Consider the following 12,463-nt stretch of genomic DNA (forward strand, 5'->3'; position numbering starts at 1 on the left):
AGGAAGGGGGTATTCTTTCCCATCAGATGCAGAGATTCTCAGATGGTTGTTTTGACAATATTAAGAATAAAAACTAAGATTGATTCCACTAGCTATTCGCTCCTCTGTTCAACTTTAAAGGAGTTCTTCATACCAAAAAATTAAAGAACATTTTTTATCATTAACTTCATCAACTCCAGCAAAGAGGGGAGTACGTGCCACAGTTTGTACACAGGCTTGTGGGCTCCAGCTAATAATCTGTCATTCCATTTTCTAAAGAATTATCTTATGGGGTCCAGTTTGAACAAAGAATTATCTTGTGGGGTCCACTGTCCAATTGTGTAAAAGACTCCAAATCGCAATAACACAGTTGGAAGACCATGCTAAAGTTAGCATTCAGTTTTGAGAAAGAATTCCTTTTTTTGTGGAGCTCTGTTCTTCAAGCGTTACATTACATCCTGGATAGAATGGATGAAATAATAGAAAGCTAGAGAGGAATCAGTCACAGTAAGGAAAATTGAATTTTTTAGGGATGGACACGAACTGTGTATCATCACAGCTGATGTGCAATTGTTTAAAGAGTTAACCTATGGGAAACGCTTCAATTCAGTTCAATTCAGTTCAGTACAACATTTATTTCCAATTCCCCAATCAATATAAATACAATGTTTACGCCCACAAAGAACCTCTCTTAATTTCGTCGAATAAATAGCTCAACCATGGAGTTAGAAATTAACCCCCATGGCTGAACCAATTAGATTGTTCTAAGAACTTATTCTTGACTTCATTCAAGAAGCAGAGGTTCACAGTAGTAGCTGATTGCAATGTACCTTTTGGTGATAGTGATATTCGATAGTGATGTTTTATTGATTTGAAAATCCTTTTTAATCAAAGGCACAAATCTGAAACCAACTTGGTCGGAAAACTTTGGACTACAGCGGTTTGGAACTTTTCGTGTGCTCTCGGAACATTCCGGCACGGTTCGCGACGATCCCCACGCAGCAGGTTTGGGGAGTTGTTACATAAGAGTGGACTAACCACTAGGACCTGGTTGTTAATGATTTCATGTCTAAAAGATGCAAGTACTGCTTCAGACCTCTTTATTCAAGTACATTTGTAGCAGCAGGTTTGGGGAGTTGTTACATAAGAGTGGACTAACCACTGGGACCTGGTTGTTTATATTTTTATGTTTAAAAGATGCAAGCACTGCTTCAGACCTCTTTATTCAAGTACATTTGTAGCAGCAGGTTTGGGGAGTTTATACATAAGAGTGGACTAACCACTAGGACCTGGTTGTTAATATTTTCATGTCTAAAAGATCAGTACTGCTTCAGACCTCTATATTAAAGTACATTTGTAGCAGCAGGTTTGGGGAGTTGTTACATAAGAGTGGACTAACCACTGGGACCTGGTTGTTTATATTTTCATGTTTAAAAGATGCAAGCACTGCTTCAGACCTCTTTATTCAAGTACATTTGTTGCAGCAGGTTTGGGGAGTTGTTACATAAGAGTGGACTAACCACTAGGACCTGGTTGTTAATATAATTTTCATGTATAAAAGATGCAAGCATATGCAAAATGACGTCATAAGGTCATTCTCGCTCGGGTATTCTCCGATGGGGCGAACCGCTGTGGAGTTTAGTATTTAATGCCTTCCTAACAAAACGTCGTCTGCTTCGTTTTGTTTGACATATCTACTGCTTGGTGGCGCCCTTCCCCAAACATCCAGCCGCGATTTTCTCTTGGTTTTGCATGCTCTACACGTCGTGAATGTGGGGGAGGGGTCTCCAAAAAGATTGCACCTGTCAGGCAAACGTGTTGTGTTTTCCACTTGATCCTGAAACAACAAGTTAAGTAACGTGAACCCAATGCAGTAAAGAGGGGCACGTAAGCTGTAGCTTCAAGCCTCAGCACCAAAGTAAACCAAAGTAAGTAAGTTACTTACTTTGGTTTAGTAAGTTACTTACTTTGGTTTACTTTGGTGCTGAGGCTTGATTGAAGCTACAGCTTACCCTACTCTATGATGAGCTTACTTATGTGCCCCTCTTCTTAGTCTTTACTGCATTAGTTGGGTTCAATCTACTCCTACATAAATAGAACTAGGAGGTTCGTTCCACTATTGTCTCCCCAAACGTTCGAGGACTAGCGGAATGCACCTATGCAATCTATCCCAGTTTAAGAGGAATGTGAACAAATACTTTCACTTTTTCTTGTTTTTCGTTTTCTTGTAGCATTCACCCCCAGGGGTCCTAAGCAGTTGTGTTTTCATTAAAAAAAACCCCACTCTTTCACAACAGACTACAGAAATTACGGCAAACTTTCCTAACGTGATGGCAGAGGAAACAGCATTAGGTTTCTCATCATTGGTTGGTGCCAAAGTATCGGACGGTCTGCTAAGCTTGGCTATTGCAGTCGGGAAGGACACTGGACTATTCGATGTCATGATTTCTTTCCATCAACCCAAGACTTGTCAGGAGATTGCAGACGCTGGCAAGTACAAAGAGAGGTAGAAGAGCGAGTCTGACTTTTTAAAGGAACATTACAGAATTGGTAAGAAACAAAAATCGTGAAGACCACAGATTTACATAAAACTTACACGGTCTAATGATGATGATAAAAGAAAACATCCCTTGAAATATTTCTGTCTGAAATTTCATATTGGATGAAAAATAAATAATCTAATTTCGTGTTTGGAGTTAATCGCTCGCAGTGAGCGTTTTATTCTTTTTTGTTTTTGGTATCGATGCAATGCAAAATTTGTAATGTGTTTTCCACTATTTTCTTGTGATCCAGAAGGCCGATCGATCTCAAACTTCTACAGGTTTGTCAGTTTATGTATATGGTGGATTACATAAAGGCTTACACTGCCAGAAACTTATTTGCTGGCAAAACCAATTCTGTAATGTTCCTTTAAGTACCTTACCTTTTATTTAGAGATCAAAGCAGCTGCTATGGCAGCCTACTACTAGTACTACTACTTTGCTTTTGGTAGGGGCAAGATAAACACATGCTGGTGAGGATTCAAACTGCCTCTAGCAACCGTGGCTAGTGGTAAGACATCTGCTCTAGCATTAAGATTATGCAAAGGTTGTGGGGAAACTACTGAGTATTTAGTCATTTATACACGTTTAGTTTGTGTTTGTTGAGGCATGGAGGGTACCAAAATGTACATTTTTTGTACTCGCACTTTTCAAGGGGGCATCAAGGCATGAATAGTTCACCCAAGTTTAAATAAAATTGACCTAGTCAGTTTCCCATGAGATAGTGTGTGCAAATGTAGTGGATGGAGTCGTCAAAATTCAATTACTTTCTTTTTCTTTGTTTCTTTGCTTGGTGGTCAGGTATGTCAAAGAATGGCTAGGAGCAATGGTATCTGGAAAGATTGTCTCTATGGATGTCTCTGCAGAGAAATACTGGATTCCCAATCATCACAAGTGTGTCTTTCAGACTGGAAGTAAACTGCATAAGGCAGTTGTAGAAACGCTTGGTGTGCCGATGTTGTGTACGGCATTCTATGATCTGATTGAGTGCTTTAAGCTCAGCGGGCCCAAAGGTATGTTCCCTTTGCAATAGAGTGGGTTTTGTGCCACATCACGCGATACGCGTAAGAAATCATTTAACAATTATAATTTTTGCATTTTTTAAATACTTTTTTCACATGGTGAAGCGAGGGCTTAACTGTAGTCCAGCCCGCTAGACTGAGCTCAACTACCCTCCATAGTGCCATGCACATTTCTTCTATTTCTTTTTGAGTGCAGCCTTCAAATCATGGTAAACTTATAAAGTAGTAACACAACTTTGTATATTTACTTCTTAACAGAAAAACTTGATACTGAGAGCCTTTGCTGATCCAGAGGTTTCGTTTTATCTTCTATTTTTTGTCTCTATTTTTTATAAAGTCATTTTCAGTGTTTCTGTAAATTTGTGAACAAGCTGTTAAATGTCTGTCTCAGTGATAGCGCAGTGATAGCGAAACACCTCTCTGGCAAGACTGACGCGAGACTACTGTGCTCGCAACTACAGTCCCGTTTTATGACTGTTGCACTGACTGTATGGAGACTCAAGCAAGTAACTGTCATCCAAATTGTAGGAGTCTTGACCTATTTATAATAAGTAAACAAGGTTTGAAATTGTGACATGTAATGATTTTTCTTTTTTGGTTTTCAGGTGTTTCTCTTGCTAAATACAGCCAGTTTAATGAATACATTAATGGACGGAACTCCATATGGTTCAACCACTTCCTTGTTGGAAGCCTCATTTCAAGTGTTCCTGGACTGGTCAAGAAACTTGGTACAGCGCTTTACAATGTTTGTACTGTAATAGTTAGTAAACAACATAGCTGCCTAAACAAATCAAAGCCCAACCCAACTTGCCCAGAAAGAAAGTGTTTATCAGGAACTATCTGTAGATAGTTTTTGCTTTTTTGTTGCCTTAAACCTTTTTACTGTGCAATGTCTCTTAAAACAAATGCAACCCAAGTTACTCCAGTTTTTCTGATTTTCCCTTAAATATCTTTGTAAGAATTATTTTCTACAATTGCTTTTCGTCCATACTTTTGTTTTTTCTTAGAGCAAGGAATTTGTGTCTTGGATGTTGCATGTGGTGAAGGAGCAGCAGCCATCACTATGGCCAAACACTTCCCTAACTCTCAATTCATCGCCTTTGACTTTGATGATTCTGCAATACGTACAGCACAGGGTAGAGCAAGCCAAGAGAATCTGACCAATGTACAGATGGTATGCTGTGATGGTGCGGCCCTGCCGGCAGACTGGACAGGGAAGTTCCAGTACATCTTCAGTCGGTCTGGTATCCATGATCAGCCACGAGCTAGCCTTGGTTTGAAGGAGCTCCACCGAGTCTTAGCCAAGGATGGCGCCGTGTCAATGTTAGAACCAAAGTGCCACTCCAATATTGCAGATAATATCAACACTGATGGTGCTTCAGCACTGTATGCATTCAGCTTGATGAATTGCTTACCCTTGTCATTAAACTGTGAAGGGAGTGAGGGACTTGGAGCAGCCTTTGGGATAGAGGTCGCGACCTCCATGGTACAGGATAGTGGGTTTGTGGTTAAATCGGTTACTGATGTCGAGGGTGATGGCATGATGCATATATATTGCCAGAAAAAGGAGGTAAGTCTGCTGTTGTTTGCTGTTTATATTTATTTATTGATTTTAATTTTTTGTTGTAAAATATCCCCAAAAAAAATTATAGTCTTGTAAAGCTAATCTATCTACCGATACGGTGTACTGAAGACGTTTGAACAAACAGTTACGTTTTAAGACAGTTTCTCATTTCTTCTACGTACATTAAACAACACAAAGGACCTACGCCTTAGAATCCCATCCAAAGGATGAAGCAATAATGCTTTAAAGTGTCTTGCTTATGGAAACAAGTGTCAAGACTGGGACTCGAACTAACATTGTGCTAATCAGCAACACCAGAACTTGAGTCTGGTGCTCTTAATCAACAACACGCTATAAAATATAACAGAGTATTTTAATGTACAACAGATATTGAAAAAAATAAGGTTTGTTTATTTGCACGGAAAAAATAAAATTGTTTAAGTTTACAGAGTCCCTTATCTTTGGATTCTTTGCTTTCTCATCAGGCGGAACCAACAGGCACTGAGGAGGATAAATTTAACAAAACTCAAGATGTGAGTCTGGATGACCAAGATGAAGAAGCAAAAGAGCTTGCCTCTCTCATCGAGGCCAAGTCATGTGGTGCGTATGTCTGTCTGGCCATCGCTCTCGGGATGGACACTGGACTATTTGATGTCATGATTGCTCTCGCTCAGCCTAAGACATGTCAGGAGATTGCAGATGCTGGCAACTTAAAAGAGAGGTACATGTACACGTTAATCCTAAACTTAAAAAAACAAAAAAACTTTCGCCTCATATCTGCTGATTAGGAAGTAACTATTCAGGCATGTGATTTCTCAGGATTTTCCAGATTTTACCATTTTCTTAAAATCCCCTTGAGTCTTCAAGTTTTATTGACAGAGTTAGAAACAGTCACCAAGAGGAGAAAGAATATGGTCCACACTGTGTCAAAATCTGTAGTTTTGTATTTCTGGTGATGCACAGAGAGTCTGTAAATTAAATTGTAGCATCTGGGAGGCTCTTGGTGTAGGATTAAGACGAACCGAGGCCCACAAGACATGTTTTAGGAGTGTTCACATCATCAGGCTAATCCCGTCCCTGACTATTACTAGTAAACTTGTGTGTACAACTGTGTATCTCTTTTGGGAAGAGTTAGTCTGAAAAGAGCTTTAATTGTTGTCTTGATGATTTGAGTGGTTTACTCTGCTCAGCTTCATAAATAAAGTGATAGTAAAACAAAAATGTAATCATTGCTAGATAAGTAAATATCATATGGGCTAATTGAGCAGGAGAGTATAACCAGCAACTTTAGGAGCTTGGCAAATTTGCTTTTACAGTGTGCTTAATTGTTCACCTCAAGTCCGTTCACCTCAAGTCCGTTCAGACACCAAATCGGGACCAAATACTTCATTGTGAACTCCATTTGTGTTTGATGATCATTTTGCAGGTATGTACGAGAATGGCTCGGAGCCATGGCATCATCAGGAATTGTCATTATGGATACATCTGAAGAGAAGTTCTGGGTATCGGAGCACCATGTCCCTGTCCTACAGAGGGGAGGCAAGTTGAGTAGGTTGGCTATGCAAACACTGTGCATCCCTATGCTGTCTGAGGGATACAGGAGTGTAGTTGACTGCTTCAAGCTGGATGGACAACAAGGTGCTTATTTAATGTTAAATTTACCAACCAGACCACAGAGACTGCCTGGTAGTTTAGTTAGTTGGTAGACATTTGCTCTAGATTGGCAAAGGTCCTTGGTTCAAATCCCACCCGAGTAATTTGCTCGTGATTTTTTTTCACAGAATTAGGAAAAGTACTGAGTATACAGTGCTTAATACACATCGGTGTAAGGGTATACAATAAATAATAAGGTGCCTATTCATGTACTGCTTCTTGGCCTGAAGCTTAGTTCTTGTATAAGGTAGAGGCATTTGTTCCTTGGTAAAACAAGTACCTATATTGGGGGAAATGTAGCTTTATACTAGGACATTTCAGTCTTATATAGTGCACGCATATCCTAACAATAAGGTACTCATGGCGCTTGAACAAAGAGAACTTCATAAGACAAGTTTTTACTTTTTATATTTTTGTTTTATTATTTTATTATGAGAAATAATAATGGGTGCGTTCGCTTAGCTTCCCTGGGTCGACCCCAGTGTGCTCATCCAAGTGGCGTATTTTCTTTCTTCTAGGACGAACGCGGGCACTGATAATACCTCACGTTCGTCCTGGAAAAGTCGCCTATTTTATTTTCAGGACGAACGTGTGGAGATATTTACCCACGTTCCACCTGGACAAAAAAATACGCACCATCACGTGACCTCTGTCGTGGTGACGTCAGAGCACCTCGGGCCAGCCCCAAGTGACCCGCTTGTTGGATAGGGTCACTTGGGGTGGAACATGGGTAAATATCTGCACACGACCGTCCTGAAAAAAAAACCTGAAAAAAAAAATAGGCGACTTTTCCAGGACGAACGTGAGGTATTATCAGTGCCCAAGTTCATCCTAGAGAAGAAATAAAATACCCCACTTGGATGAGCACACCAGGATCGACCCAGGGAAGCTAATCGATCGCACCCTATGTAGCACCTTAAAAAGGTGCTGCGGTGCATTCAGCAGCCACTGCCCAAAACCACCTCTATGGGGGAAATTTAACTTTCTAATTGGTAATTTTAAGGGGCACTACTGCTATCATAAATTAGATGAAGAATCCAAAAGAGTAAAGACAACAAAGACCGTATTCTTTGGCCAAACATCCAAGAATGATTAGCTATGCACAGTTATGCTTTCACTAGTCTTCACAAACAGTTCAATGTTTTTGGTATGTTGTTTTTATGTATACCCTATGTATGGTTGGTATACCATTTTATTTTACATTTGATTTAATTGATTAAAATTATTTGTTAAAGGAATACGATGCCTTGGATTGGTTGAGTTGGTCTTTGAAAAGTGTTTGTAGCTGTTTGTTATAAAATGCATATGGGTAGAAAGATGTTGTAAAAGTAGAATACAATGATCTACACAAATATGCCTTGAAATTGCAGGGTTTTCCTTTTACCTCGTTGACTAACACGGTCGGCCATTTATTGGAGTCAAATTTCCATAAACGGCCGACCCTGTTAGTTCGCACAGTAAAAGGAAAACCACGCAATTTCGAGGCAAATTTCTGTGGATCATTGTATTCTACTTTTAAAACATCTTTCCAACCATATGCTTTTTATTAAAAAAAATGGTTACAAACGCTTTTCATAGACCAACTCGTCCGATCCAAGGCAATTGTGTTCCTTTAACTTAACTTTAGTAGACACTAGGCATTAAACATACCAGTCTCTGTTAAAGCTGCCAATTCTAAGCTATGCTATTATATTAAAGAAAACGGGTTTGATTTCTCTAACTAAAGTTTGAATCTGTTTTACGTCCTAAGGTGTTTCTCCAGGAACATACAGTCACGGCAACCATTACATCAACGGCAAGAACTCAGTTTGGTTCAACCACTTTCTGGTCAACTCCTTCATTCCAAAAGTTCCTGGGCTACAAAAGAAAATGGGTAAGGTCATGAGACTATCATGCTGTTAGTGAAGAGCAGAGCAATGGCGAGGTCTTAAATGACCAGTTAAAACATTGCAGGGTCATGGCCGTGCGATAAAGGACTGAGCCATATCGCTCAGCCAGGACCCTGCAAGTTTAAGACCAAGTCGCCACTCTTTTGTTCCTATCCATAGATACCTTCCCATCCAAAATATTTAAAAGCTTTAAAAGTTGAGAAAAAACTGGCAGTTCAAGCCCCAATTTGTATGCAAGGTGTTGAGCGCTCAATAGCTTCTTTTGCAAGTTTCAAACTTCATGCAAACTTCAAACTTTCCCCGAGTTAAAGAGGGCGCTTTTAGATTAATGCTTGGAGTGCCCAACTTTCACAGCCCAATTTCAGGGGGAAGTTTGTTTTAACACACTTTGAATACCGTTGTACATGAGCTAGTTAAAAATATATATATATAAAGCAAGGCAATAATTATTGTAACGGTTCTAGCCAAATATAGTAATTTCTTAATATATTTAATTTTGTTAAGTCTAGTTGGATGTGTACATTTAAACCCCCTAAATATTTGTAATTTTTTCAGAGCATGGAATATGTGTCTTGGATGTTGCATGTGGTGAAGGAGCAGCAGCCATCATGATGGCCAAACACTTCCCTAACTCACAATTCATCGCCTTTGACTTTGCTGACTCTGCGATCTGTACAGGCCAAGAGACAATAAGCAAGTCAAATCTGACCAATGTCCAGATGGTATGCTGTGACGGTGCGGCCCTGCCGACAGACTGGACAGGGAAGTTCCAGTACATCTTCAGTCGGTCTGGTATCCATGATCAGCCACGAGCTAGTCTAGGTCTCAAGGAGTTAAACCGAGTGTTATCAGATGACGGCCTTATGTCTGTATTAGAGCCAAATTGCCACTCTAGTATCAGTGAGAACATAAACTTACCTGGTGCTCCGAGTCTGTATTCATTCAGCTTAATGAACTGCTTACCGGTGTCGCTCAGCTACGATGGAAGTGAGGGCCTTGGGGCATCGTGGGGTCAAGAGAAAGCAACTTCTATGCTTCAGCAAAGCGGCTTTACAATAAAAACTGTTTCTGATGTTGAAGGTGATAAGAACATACATTTTCTTTGTCAGAAATCTCTGTCAAACTAACTGCAACAATCTAATTCTGAAATGTTATATATTAAATTTGAGCCTGTGTACACTGCTATTATCATTGCATGTTTATTTGTAATTGCCACTTAAATAGGGAAATGACATTGAAAGTTGAGACAACTGAACACATCAGCCATGATGTCAATTTGATGTGACGTCTTTAACTACGGCTTTGGCTCTGGCGTGGGCTCAATCCATATAGCCTGTTTGAAGCCTTCTATTAGTAAAGCACGGGCCTCCTAATTAATCCAAAGAGCCCAGTCACAAGCCCAAGCAGTGGTTCCAAAAATGACCTATCATCATGTTGAGAAATATAAAGGGCTAATTTGGTGTTTGAAAGCTCAAAAGCTCTTCTCATTTATTAGATGAGCATTTATTAGATGGTTTTGGCATGGAGTCACATTTGATGTTGTCTGTGCATTGATATGATCATGGCTTGAAGTGAATTTTGACTTGCTCTATCTGTCTCCTCAAACCTTGTCCTCTGAAATTTTATATAAAAATTTATACAACTCATAGAATGTCTATTGGGAAAAGCTGCTTAAAAAGCGACAACAATTTATTCTTAAATTAGTTTTTAATCGAATGGAGTAAACTTTTACCATGACAGTATCCTTACATTATCAGTGGAGGTTCCAGTCTGTTTTAACATATTTTATACCAACATTTATAAAACTTATAAATACCTTAGGGAAAATTTGCTTGAAAAGTAAACACAAATATATTCAGGCTTAAACTTTTGTAAATCAAATGGAAAAGAAACCCAGGTTGCTCTCTGCGCCGAAACTTACATTGGTGGAGGCTACAGTTACGTCTTTCGGAAAATGTTTTATCAAATTATATATAAAATTATAAATAGGCTCTGCGGAAAAGCTGCTCAGTAAAGTAGCAAGGTTTATTCAGGCTTAAATTTTAAATAAAAATGGAATAAACTTATTTGGTACAACCGCTGTGGAAGCTGTAAGCTGACGTGTCTTTTGGGGGCGTGGAAATATACAATATGTTACGAATTTAAATTATTTGAACTAGTTTTATTCATCATGTTATTGTGACAAGTAGAATAATTCACATCCGGGAACTTTTCATTTATTCATACTCACCTTTTTAAATACACCGGTTAGCGCGCCCTCATCGGCCGCAAGACGTCAGAGGGCCACTCTTTCCTTTGACGTCGGAGACTTAACATCACATTATTTTCTCCGTCTTCAATTCAGGTAATTAGCATTCTATTTTCCATCCATTCTCCCCTAGATTTCATATATATTCCTCTTGTATAAATTATTCGTAGAGTTTAGCCTATTTTATGACATGTTTCTTTTTGACAAGAGAGTGGTTTTCTAGAGTTAATTTACTTAGTGTTTAGTCGGGAAAGGAAACTCCCGTTATAGATATATTTCTTTTTGATTTGAATTTTCTCAAGTCTCCTCTCTTAGATTTTGTTTCTAGTTCTGCATTACTAGAGATCTAAAGTAATGCCGTACTTGTTTTCCGATTTAATGATGTAAATATTGCTGATTTTGCGGAGTTATCCTCTAATTTTGGTACAATTCCAAGATGGCGGACGCCATTAAACTTTTGGCGGGAACTTTAATTATATTATTTAGTTTGCCGTTATTTATGCTTTTCTGTTTGCCATCCATTTCCAATCTTTGGCAAATCGTTTATTATAGATAGTCTTTATCCAAGTTCACGGATTATTTCATTTATTTGTTTATTCTAAAATACATAATTTCTAGGCTGGAAAACAGCAACACTCCCGCGTCTTTTAAGGATTTCCTAATTAATTGTAAATAGTATTTGTGACTTGTAAGTTTTATTCTTAATGTTCTATTTAAAGTATGTTTATTTAATTGGACTCTTTCCTTTGACGTCGGAGACTTAACATCACATTATTTTCTCCGTCTTCAATTCAGATATAAATAAAAGAATGGAACAGTGAAGATTGTGTCCCACAGGATCCTTTATTTAAGCCGGTCACAAATGGTGGAGAATCCGGTCTGCGGAAACTACACTTACATCTTCGCTGCAAGAAATCCACTTCACTGATGAGCTGTATAGACTTCAACAAGAATCTACTGGTCCTACCTATGGTTTGACACCCTACCCATGGTTGGACATCTTTGGCCATGGTTGGACATATTCGCTACCCACCCCCACCGGACAACAGACGCTGAAGAAACCTTGATCGTCGTGTGCACCGTCGTTTGAGGCCCAGTCTTCACGTCCCTTATTTTGCGGGTAGCTTCCTCCATTGCCGAGATCCTGAACCCCCCTGATGAAACAGCAGCCCAGCCTTGAACAACTGCTTCCTGAAACTCGGTAGCATTTTCATCACAAGTCAAGAGACATTAACAATTGTTCACCGTCGGGTCTTCAACAACGGCCGAAATACCTCTCCATTTATTTTTGAACGACAAGGAAATCGGGACACTAAGATAATCACCGTGACGTCTTTAAACGATGGAGAAACGCTGGAGAAGAAGTTGATGTCATGTGCCAAGCTCCACCAAATCCAGCAGGCGGCTCTTACACGGCTATCATCGAAGGTGCCCAAAACAACCGCGCATCTTGTCTGAGAATTGGCTGCACTGTAACTGACATCGGTCCTGACCGTCAACTCCCGGTCAGGGTACACAACATCTCTTCCAAACCAATCTCCATCAGAAGAAACTGCAATCTGGCACAA

At 39.4% G+C, this 12,463-nt stretch overlaps 1 protein-coding gene across 3 annotated transcripts; it reads left to right on the forward strand.

Moving 5' to 3' along the window:
* Window positions 1-1,726: 1,726 nt before the first annotated feature.
* Window positions 1,727-10,818, forward strand: LOC117306783. Of its 3 annotated transcripts, none has more exons than XM_033791293.1 (9): window positions 1,727-1,829; window positions 2,277-2,485; window positions 3,321-3,532; window positions 4,147-4,269; window positions 4,549-5,111; window positions 5,591-5,826; window positions 6,532-6,743; window positions 8,509-8,631; window positions 9,203-10,818. In XM_033791293.1, exons 2-9 carry the CDS (start codon window positions 2,310-2,312, stop codon window positions 9,772-9,774), a joined length of 2,217 nt encoding a protein of 738 aa, XP_033647184.1. In that variant the 5' UTR covers window positions 1,727-1,829; window positions 2,277-2,309; the 3' UTR covers window positions 9,775-10,818. The 3 variants fall into 3 exon arrangements, with proteins under 3 accessions (XP_033647184.1, XP_033647182.1, XP_033647183.1); XM_033791291.1 differs by having other exon boundaries at window positions 1,727-1,828; window positions 2,211-2,485; XM_033791292.1 differs by lacking the exon at window positions 1,727-1,829 and having other exon boundaries at window positions 1,948-2,485.
* The last annotated feature ends 1,645 nt before the right edge of the window (window positions 10,819-12,463 follow it).

This window comes from Asterias rubens, chromosome 2 (assembly GCF_902459465.1).
Source record: "Asterias rubens chromosome 2, eAstRub1.3, whole genome shotgun sequence".
In the NCBI taxonomy this organism is placed as follows: domain Eukaryota; kingdom Metazoa; phylum Echinodermata; class Asteroidea; order Forcipulatida; family Asteriidae; genus Asterias; species Asterias rubens.